This window comes from Brachyistius frenatus, unplaced genomic scaffold (assembly GCF_029030835.1).
Source record: "Brachyistius frenatus isolate BFR_SWC_R1_liver_20210118 unplaced genomic scaffold, ASM2903083v1 Contig_7, whole genome shotgun sequence".
Classification (NCBI taxonomy): domain Eukaryota; kingdom Metazoa; phylum Chordata; class Actinopteri; family Embiotocidae; genus Brachyistius; species Brachyistius frenatus.
In genome coordinates this window covers 5,202,501-5,215,000 of record NW_027210606.1, presented here as the reverse complement: position 1 = coordinate 5,215,000, position 12,500 = coordinate 5,202,501, and the positions used below count along the sequence as shown (strand labels likewise).

Here is a 12,500-nt window from a genome sequence, read left to right as displayed (position 1 = left end):
TGTTTTAGGTGTATATATTCATTCATTTATATCCTGTAAATATGTCTATTTATATTTTATATGTCTATTTATGTCTGCCTGTGTTTTTTTGGACGCTGAGAGCGAACTTAAAACCACAGTCAAATTCCTTGTATGTGTCAACATACATGGCCAATAAAGCGATTCTGATTCTGAGCTGGTTAAATATTGCATGTTGCTGTGGGCTCGTTGAAATAGTGATGCATGAGGTGAAGTGTCACACGCTCAGATAGACAGTGGAACTCAAATTAGTTTTATAGCAATTATAACTGAGCAAATATAGTGTGCATTACTAGAGTTTATAATTGCTGCTGTTTTCCGGTCCTACCTTTTGGGATATTTGTAGCCATGGGTTTGTGTTTTGGGTTTGCCTAAGGGCGTTCTCAGAAGTCATCGGCTGCCAACCTAACGAACGATTTAGCCTATGTGTGTTAATGGCCAACATTTTGGGGGATTTTGGTGTAGGCAGCAGATATTTGGGCCAAGACTTCCTCTTCATTGTTTACAGTCCTATTAGCAACGTGAGACATGAGAATAGAGTTAGAGTTGGGAGATGTATACAACATACATTCAGTCAACAATTAAAAAAAAACAAAAACACAACAACACATTTAATAAAAAGCTATATTGTTGTCAGGTTATAGCCGATGGGTTGCAACATTGCGCTTTGACCAGTGGGTTCCAACCTCTTATGTTTTCCATACGTACTGTTTACCGGCATCGTGCAAGCAAGGCCCACTCAAACTAGATTGGTCAATCTGACGACAAACAGAAAGCAGACAGCTCCGGTACTTGTCCTGTTTTATATATATATATATATATATATATATATATATATATGTGTGTGTGTGTGTGTGTGTGTGTGTGTGTGTGTATGTATATATATATATATATATATATATATACACTTTATTTTGCAGAAACAATTAAAACATCCAGAAAGGAATGTCTTTTGGCCAGTCCAGTGAATAACATACATGCCTCACAAACCGAGGTCTATTATTACATGGTTGCAAAAATCCCATAAGTCCAGTATTACTCCAAAGCAGTCCTGCTCTTTGATTTGCAGCGATTCATAGAGATAGTAAAATGATACCTACCTCACTTCAGAATTCAATCACATTTTGACTCATCCTATGAAGACACTTACAATGATTGTTCACAATACAGCAGAAATGATGACATGTTTCATTAATATTGCTCTTCAGAAGATTTCTTTTATTTACGTCAACAATATGAGGCTCCAAAAGGTCTGTGTGTTTGTATTTGGCGCAGTGAAGTAGTTTGCAACATACAAGACAGATTAAATCTCTTGACAGTTCAAGGTATTGTTTTGTGGTGTGATCATGAAACCATAATGTAGCTGTAAGGCCCCTGATTGTTCACATGGAGACTGTCTTTTCTGTGTTTGAATACACCAGAGCTTATCTCTACCGGCCATGCATGGCACACATAACATGCTACACTGCAGTTAACAGTGTTTGCTCTGTGTACTGCTGTGTGGTAATTCTTGCCTACTTAACAAGCCTCACTAAATGAAAGTAAAATGTACTCCCTGTGCACATGTTCATTGTTTAGGGTGTGTATTGTTTAAAATTTCTTGAGGTAGTGGTGAGACTGAGCCTCGTTTTGGAGACTGCCCCTGATTCTTTATGACTGTGCTCAGAACATTACACAGTGTTATTACACAAATCACACAGATCTATTGTAACAGTGACCAATCAGTTATCAATTCACTAAGCGTGCTACTGGTCTCCCCTCAGGTAGGGTGAACATGCATCAAAACATGCACAGTGTAGTGATGAGGCAGTGGTGTGAAGTATGCACATGGTTTACAGTTACTAGATTTCAGTAATTTCATGTAGAAATGCTTTGCAGTCTGCAAGGAACATATTAGTGCTGCAAAGTGAAAAAGAAAAATACAAGCATCTTTATTACCATGATTTCACCCCGTTGTGAGTACTGTGTTTACATAAGGCTGATGGATGCATGATATGGTACTAATAAGGCTAGGAGTCCATTTTGTATTGAGTAAAAAAAAGCAGAATCCTCAGTTCTGGATTTATTCAGTAATCCTGCCTGTACATTGTGAGAGCATGTCATGGAAAACAAACTGGATGCTCATTGTTTCATTCTGAGAACTATAGTATACTTTGCCAACACTGGCAGAGATTGCTGCCTGCTGTCTAATTTAGAGTGACGATGCAAAGGATTTAATGCCCATTTTAACTTCGAGGCATTTCCAGTTTTCTGCTTCGATTTGCTGGTTTACTCACAGTCAGATTATATTGTATTTATGTAAAATAAAACAAAATGGAAAAAATTGATTACAGGTGCAAAGTGAAATGTATCAGATTAATTTCAGAAAATGACATTACTTTAGAGTAATTCAGCATTTAAAAAAGAAAAACATCACGATATCTAAAGTCTCAGACGATCTAGTCATATCACGATGGACGCCTCTGGTTACACTGGCTTTTTTTTTTTTAACTGAACATAACAAAGTCAGCATAGTGTCGCCCCAGTGTGTGATTTTCGATAGGTTGCCAGCGTGACAGCATCGGCGTCTAGTCTCTCGCAATGCTGGCTCTCGACCTCAGTGTAAAAGGAAGAGCCGGTATTGTGCCCATTCGGCTCTGTGACTGCCGTCTTAGCAGTAGAACAACAACCATCCCAGTGATTGTACCTTTTATACAGAACAATGAAGTGGAGTAACAGCCTGAACGTAAAGGGCTTTGGACTAAAGTGTCCTTTTCTTTTCTTTTCAGATGGAGAAAGAGAGAAGAAAAGATGGTCTTCCACTAGAAGACAGGTAAGCTTTTTTTTTTTTTTTTTTTTTTTTTTTTAGTTCATCTTGTGTGGGAGCAGCTTAAAACTGAAACTCTCCTTTGGATCTTTTTTTTTACACATTTATAATGCATTCATGACAACCAACCGACATCAGATGAAAAGGTGCAAAAGACATTTTAACCATCTTACTTTGCTAGTTCAAACATCAGTCAGAGAAAATCACGTTCCGCTATTTTAAACGTGTATGAAGCTGATGGTTTGCACCTGTGCATGAGTGGCTCTGGGGAAAAGGTAGACACTTTCCAACATGACACATCTCCAAACCCTACACCAACAGAGATGTTATTATACAGAAGTGTTTCTCCTGCTAGTGTAGATTGTCATTAAACTGTGGCATGGATTTGGTTTGTGACCAGCTCAATGGAAAATCTATTGTGTTCTTTAGGACAGAAAATAAGTGACATTTTTTTTGGGAAAGATATTTAACCACTTACAAAGCATAGAGGAGCTCTGGTAAATGGTTTATTCAATGTGCAGAGTTAAACTGTAGCTGTAGCAAGTCATGGTGCGGTTACAGAGTAACATAGGAGTTTAAAAAGCCTTTTAAAAAAGTCTCCCCCCCTGTATGCAGGCTGTGTTGTTTATGTTGGTGGGTGAGTGGGTGTGTGACGTGACGGAGAGAGTTTGGGGGTGTGTTATGGAGGCACACAACCAAATTCCTGGCTAATTTTAGAACTCCTTGAACGAAAAAGGAGGGGAGGTCTGTCTTTCCCAGCTGTTTTTGTTTCTGCAGAAAATAGTTTGGAAAATAGATGTTTTCATCAGAATATCAAAAGGGCCTTGTATTATTTAGTAAAAGGCTAGTGGCAACAATGCCTCCTCAGAAACAGCAACCTTGATGCTTTTTTATCCCTCTTTTGGATGTTGGATAGTTTCTTTAAGCCACACATATATTCTATCTTAATATAAAGATTTCATCCAGTCATATACCTGAAGAGATGTGATCCCCACATTCTAGTGCTCCTTGCCTTGACGCTTGTGTCGTAGCATAATAGGTGTAGTTTCGCTAAATTTGATCTGCCAGATGTTGGTGTTGCTCTGGAAGTTTTAAATGGTAGTAGCGACAGAGAGAATAACCCAGCATGACAGTATCATGCAATTGTTGAAGTAATCTGAAGGTGATTTGATGCTTGAATTTGAATGACTAGCACTAACTAACTGTCTTCAGTTTCCCTGAGAGTTAAATGATAATGAACTGAGTTATGCCATAGCATTTTAATGCTCTATTTTTTTTTATACAATTACTATTTATGTAGTAGAAGTATCTTAAAGGGACTACTCTACTAATTTCATGGGAGCTGTACTAAAAGAAGGTCACTCCTCGGCCAGTAGAACTTTTGAAAATATTTTTGTGGCTCTGGAAGGAGTTTTCCAATGTCTTAGTAAAATAACAGCATGATGACATAGTGATGTCATCATGCTTATCTCAGCTTGAGCCTGAGGACTACAAATGTATGAAAGAAGCCTGTAGAAAGTGTTTGTTTTCCAAACAGGGTCCGTTTAATGAAAAAAAAAAAAAAAAAGTCTTAAGAATAAATATCTCAACCCATGCTCGGAGACCTGCAACTTTCATAAAAGTGTGATGCTAAATTGATGGAGTACTCCTTTTAAAGTGACAAGCTTTCAGTCATTTGGTTTACATGCAGTCAACAGTTGCTGACCAGTGTGAATATTTTTTATTTTTTTGATTTTATAAACTTTATTAATCCCCGAGGGGAAATTTCTTCACTACAGCAGGGGGGCTCTCAGGGGGGAGCTGCTGCAGCAGGCTGCCACTAGGTAACCTGACCTGAGGTGCATGTTTTTGGATGATGGGAGGAAGCCGGAGAACCCGGAGAGAACCCACGCAAGCACAGGGAGAACATGCAAACTCCGCACAGAAAGGCCCAGGACCGGATTCGAACCCTGAACCTTTTTTTGCTGTGAGGTGACAGTGCTAACCACTGCACCACTGTGCCACCCAAATGAATATGACTATTTTTAAATCTGGAGAGGTGCAGGGCAGAACGGGCTTTACAGTGCTGGTTGACCTCAGACCTGCAGAGCTGTGGGCTGTGAGGCCTCTCGTACCTGGGTTATCAGGCACCCGCCAGCCCTGCCATCACTCTCTCCCAGCCTAAGGAGCTAAGCAGGCAGCAGATACAGGGGTTAATGATATCTCTGTCTGTGTCAAAGTGTCTGAGCCGCCTTTTCTCTTAAGCTCTTTTTACTTTAATCTCCACCACAGTCATTTCTTATGATGCCCTTTTAAAATATCCCTCCCACACAAACCGACTCCTCACAGCGGTATACTGTTAACACTGTGGCGTGTGGATTTCATTTTACTGCTAGTCTTATTGTTGTCCGTTCTTCTACAAACATTTCTGCAAACGTTAGTTGACCTAAGCACTCGTCTAGTCCCAACCTCTCCCCTGAAGCACAGCTGAGGTCACTGCTAACCAGGGGATCAAATAGCAGCAAACATAACTTGTTATTTTTGTACTGTGGCAGTGGACAGAAGCCTTGGAGTACAGCTTAGTGGTGCGCCTGTTGAGAGGCCGGGTTTTTCTTCGAGGGCAGCTGCTCTTGAATGTACAGTAAATACTAAGTCACTAATATCTATGAAAAGGTAAATGCCCTCATCTACCTTTATGGAAATACATGAGAACATGACACTGCACAGAACCTGACACTACTAATCCTCAAAGAGCATGTTTGCTACTTTGCATTTTAACATTGTGTCGGAGTTGTGCCTATGAAAATAAATATATTCTTTACATCTGCATCAATCAACATATTAACAGTGATTACACTATTATTAGGTAGTGGTTTCCTAAACATTGTCTTTTACAACTGTTTTTATTCCAGGTCAATTTAAAAATGTGCTTTTAACTCGATAAATGGCCATGTAATGTGGAAACTGCCAACCTTCAGACAACAATCCTGGGTCTATATCAACTCTCTTCTGCAGAGGCAGATAACCTCATTTCCCTTTCATGTTCAACCCCTCGTATGTGACCACACAGAGTTTTCCTGCTCTAAGTAACACTGTTTGAAGTTATACTGTTCGGCAGTTGATGGATTAACAAACAATTAGAACTGCAGAGAGCCTGAGGCAGAGAAGCACTTGTAATATAATACAGAAGTCAGTGTCCCTCTTATGAAGTTATACCCCACAGCCAGCTCATTTTCTTTGTTGTTATAATTAGCTTTTTTTATTTTTTTATCATAGATGCAATCTGCAGGAGACAAAGGTGGTAAATTCAACAACATTTGGTTGTTGAAAAAAATGAATCATTATGACAACTCAGTCCTTTAGAGCAGGTGACTCATTATGGCCATAACTGTGTAGTTTGTAATTATGTAGTAGTATCTGCCATAAAAGTACGGTCAACAGCAATCTGATGTGAAGTAAATAGAAATATATATATATATAAATAAATAAGGCCCCCTGAGCGCAAATCAGCCACTCTAAATGCTCACCTGTTACTGTGCTTAGGTTTCTTTGGATGGCAGCCTACAGTGAAATATCTTACTAGTGTCATTAAATATAAAAGGACAGAGGATTCAAAGCTTCTTATGCTTCTGTTTGTGAGTTGGACCTCCACTCTGAATCTATTTTCACTGTTTCCTCTCCGGCATATTTGCGAGCCAGTGTTACATTACATTCATGTATCCCTTTGGTTGAAAGCAACTTGCAGTCAGTGCATTCAGCCTCAATGAGAACAAGGAACAAGAGCTTTACTGCACTAAATTAAACAAGCAAATAAAAACGTGTTCAGTTGGCGTAACTGCTTATCTGATCTAGGTCTGTTTATCAAGTGATCATCATTCTATAGTCTTATTGAATGAGATATTTATATAATTATAGTTCTCTTGATCTGATAATTATCACAATATATATCCATGTATGTACACTCTGGGTGACCAGCGTGGAAGTTTCTGTGGGATTTTGGGGGTGTATATTTTTACCCTTCTCCTGTTTCTGTACCCTTTATTCTACAAAGTAGAAGAGACAACCCAGTTTTTCATTACCTATTTCAGTGTCTATAGAACTCTATCATGATGACATCACTATCTGCCCAGGAAAATAGCACAGTCTGGCCAGTAGTGGATGTCTTTGTGTGTATTTTTGTGCTGTGTTGCAATCTCCTAATAACCTCTGTGGATAATGATTCCAGTTCAGTTCAGCCTGAAGTAAAAAAAAAAAAATTTTAACTGATGACTGAGCAGATCCTCCTATTTTTATTCTTCCTCTTCACGTTTTTAGGGCACAAAAGCAAAAATCAGCGTTTATTGATTGACCAGAGAGGCAGTAAGATAAAGAGATGCTCAGTGGGTTTTAGACTTGTCAGTACTGTTTTTGTTTCAGCTGTTTCTTTTCCACTAACTGTGCATGAAAGTGATGCAGTTCAGCAGAGCTTTAGCACAGATGGCTTGTGACATTGCATCTGGACTCAGGTGTGAAACCATAAATACATTTTTCAACAACTTGTCAGGTTTGTAATTTTTCCTCCCAGCAGTAAATACTGTTCTGTTGACCTCCAAAACAAGAGATAGAGCTTCTTGTGAACTGAGGCCGTCTCCACTGTTTGATCTCTCGCACAATAACTTAACACAGCTGATCAAATTGTACATGACGTGCCATAGCAGCAATCAAATTCAATACCAAAAATAAGAAACGGTAAAACGACACATTAATATATAGATAACAACTGAAACTCACTCACTGTGAATACTGTGTACAGATCTGGATGACTCTTTTTTTTGTTCATTTGTGTGCTGTCTTTTGCTTGTCCCTGATCATCCAACACAAATTATCTCCACATGCAACTCTTGGTGTTTCAGCAGCCCTGTTGCCACATCTGTACTTGCTGCTGCCACTCAACATGTTGCTAATATTGTCCAGCATCTGCAGTAGTCACAGGACTATTACAAAGATGTACAATCACATTGTCAGAATTGTGACAATGACCTCATCGTGACGTCCCTAGTTAAACTTCTTCACGAGATTTATACACGTAGGAGTGTTTGTTACAGGAAAAACAATTGAGGATGTTTTTTTTTTTTTTTTTTAAAAGGCATGGCTTTTAAATGACTAGTGAGAAGAAATCGAAGTAGTTTACAACACTGGTGGGGGTCATAGAAAAACTTAAAGATTGTTCTAAACAGTGAATCTGTACCAACATGGCCCATCGTTTGTTAAACAAACACACAAAACTCAAACCGATTCAGATATGTCAGGAGAGGGTTAACATTAGGAAGAACGCTGACTTAATCAAGATTGAACACAAAGAAGTGACTGGCCTCAGGGCGAGCTTTGAATTTCTTTCGAAATGCTTTATAACTCATATTGTCTTTTGAAATTATGCAAGACTGCAAGACTAGGCCTGTATGTGGTGCATTTGTTGTCACCAGATACACAAAAGAGGTGTGTGCACCGGTGTAAAATGTGTCAGGTTAAACTGTGCTGCTTACAAACTGATCTCGTCTGGAGTTTCTCTGCTGTCTTTAAACACTATTGATTTAGATCAGTGTTGCATTCATACACAGTTCCAGCGTCACCCGCCTCTAACCTGTGACCATCCCATCAGCTCTATCACTTCCTCTCCTGGACCCATCATGCCTGCCCTCTATGATAACATTTAACAACCATAGTGTTACAGTATAAGTAGTGATGGAAAATTGCTGTTGGTGGTACTGGTATGAGAAACTGTTACTAATGTGAATAGTCACTAAGTCATGAGCCATTTAACCTGGCAGAAGATGCTATCTTATTTCATTTGTAGCTACTCCCTGGATGTGCTTTTGTAACCAAATTTAGATCATCCAGCCTGCCGGTATTGTTTTGAGGAAGTGTCGCTGAAAGAAGAGTAGTTATTGGATGACTTGAAAATGTTGCAGTGGGCTTAGCAGAATGCGGTTTGGAGTGATTTCCCCTCTTGATGTTGTTAACTTTACATTTAACACCCTATTTTGTTTGCGTTGGCCCATTATGTGGACTGCAGTTTTTCAAACTACTTGCTCATAGAAAAATTAACTACTTAATATTGACTGATTATTTATTTTATTGTTTTGCTAGGGCCATCTATGTATATGGATGCTTAAACCATAGTCCTTCTATTTGCTTCCTCTTTTTGGCCAACAGCCGTTTCAGTCTTCTGTCATCGGGTTAGAGTCTTGTTTAAAGACAAATGCACATACAATCACAAATCAGCTGCTGCTTCAAGGCTCCCATTTTCAAGTTTATTGGTGCACGATGTCACACGCACGCACGCACGCACGCACGCACACACACACACACACACACACACACACACACACACACACACACACACACACACACTTACCAATATAAACACAATGGGGCTCAAAAAAGAGCTGCAGTGACGGCACATTTTCTCTGTCAAATGTTGGTCATTATAGATTTTTCATTATGCCAAGCTTGAGAGAATTGGTTCAATGTCAGATCGAATGTCTAAAGAATAACAAGAAAACATTTTCTAGGTTAAAACTTCATTGAAATACAGACTGTTAATTATTTTTGTTTAGGAGGTGTGTGACTTTTCCCTTTATTACACAGAGTATAGTGTTATATTGTTGTATATAGTTTGTATTAGTTTGTTTGTCAAATGTGTGTTATCAAACCTTTTTCGTAACCTGCTGTGGAGTGTGTAATGACTTTCATATGCAAAGACTTCATTCAAAGAGGAGATGGGAGGACTGCAAATATGCAGTCCTCCCATCTCCTCTTGTGTGACAGTAATCTCTTTTCAATGCTGGCTTGGTCCTCATACAGGAAACTGTCACATGCACTGTTGGGAAAGAGACACAGTGTTCTTCTTGCCTTTAGGTGTTCAATAAAATATACAACATTTTTCCTTTCATCTTTTAATCTTTATTTTGTTTTGTGAAAATGATTAAATATACTGTTAGTGGTGTTCTTTTAACGTTTTTATTTTTTTCCCCTTCTGTTCAACAGCTCTTCTCCTTATACACAGGAGAGCGGGAGGCCCTTGCATTTTAACCCCCCAGTGTTGGAGTTTGGGACACAGTAAGTTCTGCTCTCACTTCCGGGTTTAGTATGAGGTGTGGTAACGAGTATAGATGTTCTTCATTTTGTCCTGGAAATGATCAAATCCACGATTACACGACCAATTACAAAACTCAAAATGTACTTCATTTCACCATATTGTAGTCTTTAATGATGCAGAAAAACCACACGGACTTATTTATTTATACTGGAGTTAAAATAAGACGTTGGCGTCCCACCAAGTGACCTGTCGCTTTGATGAATGCCACAGAAAGGGACTATTTCATAAAGCAGGGGGCTCTTTATCTTTAAAGAACAGACAGGATATCCAAATATGGCAGTAAGCTTGCATTTCCAGCATCCACAGACATTCAGAAGAGAGCTCAGAAGGGTTAGGAAGTTTACCGTTCGCCTCCATACTCCTAAAACAGACTATTAGACCAAATGCTGTGGCTGAACGGGAGTCTGCACTGCTCCTGTTTAAACAGTCACAAGCAGCATTTATTTGTCATATTTTTATCATTCATTTGGAATGCAGAAAGCAGGCAATTTAACCCAAAAATGCAGAAGTACTGGATAAATATTTGGACAGTGAAATATGATTGCTTCAGGGAATTTGTATTTAAGATTAAAATGGGAGTATGAGACCAAAGTCCCACACATTAACTGTGGTTTCCTTTTTTTCTGTGGAAACTGTGGGAACAGATGTAATTATACTGTTGAGTTGCATCAGTACTGCTGAGTCCCAGAGATGAGACCAAAAAAAAATTGTATTAAATATATATGTATGGAAAAAGCAGTTAGGCCTAACAAAACAATAACACAGATAAGAAAAGAAACTAAAAGATAGCAAAGTTAAGAAAAAAAGAAAGAAAAAGCACAGAACATAATCTGTGTTGAAGTTTATGCATGTTTGTCAGTCTGAGTTGCTCACTGGACCAGGTTGATGGCTTGAGAGAATATGTAAAACTATTTAATTAGACCAGTTTTAAATTCTGTTATTCACACTGTTGAGTTGCCTAAAATGAAAGTAAAGTCACACTCTTGCAGACAAACAGGAAGTGAAAAATGCTGCAGTTGAGGCTTGAGGACACGTCTCAAACGAAGAGTCTGGTAATAATATGTTGTAGAAATGAAGCATTTTAGAGGACTCGCTATTCAAACTGAAGCACTCAAATAAAAAGCTGCCATGGAGATTCCTATTTTGTAAGCTGCAAAGCAATATTTCATTGTCCCTTTTTTAAGTGCCTTTGTGTTGATTGATAATACTCTAAAAGGTCTATGTTCTGTATAACTTGATGTAGTTTTCTGGATGGAACCGACTCACAATCTTTTTTGCCTTATGTAAGAGAAACAATAAAGATGTGCATGTCTTATTCCACATAAAATTAAAGCAATTCTTAATTTGTTATTAATATAGTTATTCATAATGTGTACCTCTGTTTAAGGACAACACCATTGTTGTTGACCTGATCTTGCATGTGTATGGCATCCCTGCATTGAACAAATGGAAACGACATCAAATATCAGAAGTTGAAAGTCTTCTCTGAAGGAAGAGATATACTACGAAAGTTCTTGTTGTCGTCCTTGAATACGTTTTCAGATTACATTCTGCTATGTGATGACCAAATATTTGCTGTTACAGTACTGCAAATGATAGAAAACCTCACTGACGAGTACATACAAATACTTGGTCAACATTATATCACCTGACTAGTCATAAGCTAAAAGTGCGAATTGGAATAACCCGTTCTTGTGTTAGTGCCTTTGGTAGTTTGTGAACACAACAGACAGCGAGAACTGTTGTGAAATATAAGAACAAAGCATTTCTAAACAAATATTTGACTATTTTTGCTGTGAATGAGTCACATTTTCCCAATTTATCATTTGACACTTTTAGAATTTTTAGATCTCAACATAAATATCCAAGTCATCTACAGCATGTTTGTGTCACATTGCAACAGGTTAAAATATTTTAGCTTAGATCAGTTTGTAATCAGTTGTCTGATCAAAGCACAAGATGTATGAATGTGTAAATTTTAAACATAAAAACATTTTTGGTGCAGTGTAGTTTAAAAGGTTTTGAATATTCAGTGTGAACACAAAACAGCCATATCATAACAGTATAAACCAAGCAATACAACAACATAAACTGTGACATCACAACGCAACATAAAGATGATCCAGATCCATTTACACAAACTGATCTAAGACTGAACGGTAAAAACTTCCAAGTAGTTTTTATACGAGGGCTACGGTATTAGAACACATCATATTTTATAAAAGGTACTTCTGCTACTTCTTGTTGTTGATATCCTGCTGTGTATATCCAAAGAAATAACACTATATGGCAACGAGTCATGCACACACTGCATTATGAAACATTACTCTCCAACACCCAGTTAACTTGTAATTTATCCCACACCTCACATCCCACCTGCGTCATACACGGTTAATGCAACATCCTTCATGATGGAAGGTTATAAATAGACGTGTTTATTTGAATTGAATTGCAAATGCACTTAGATTTGAAATTTAATTAAGTGCTTGTACAAGAGGTATTTGTTGGTTTGTCACCACGCAAAACATGCCGAGTGGCAACGTGTCACTGTAACAGATT

The 12,500-nt window shown here is 38.3% G+C and overlaps 1 protein-coding gene across 6 annotated transcripts in view; it reads left to right on the top strand.

Moving 5' to 3' along the window:
- tmem131l (transmembrane 131 like) overlaps nucleotides 1–12,500 on the top strand; it is a 33,774-nt gene that overhangs the window by 2,343 nt on the left and 18,931 nt on the right. For all 6 annotated transcript variants that reach the window (XM_069689746.1, XM_069689752.1, XM_069689747.1 and 3 more), the window contains exons 3-4: nucleotides 2,787–2,830; nucleotides 9,830–9,901. In XM_069689746.1, the coding sequence (XP_069545847.1) occupies nucleotides 2,787–2,830; nucleotides 9,830–9,901 (116 nt within the window). The remainder of the gene's footprint in view (nucleotides 1–2,786; nucleotides 2,831–9,829; nucleotides 9,902–12,500) is intronic.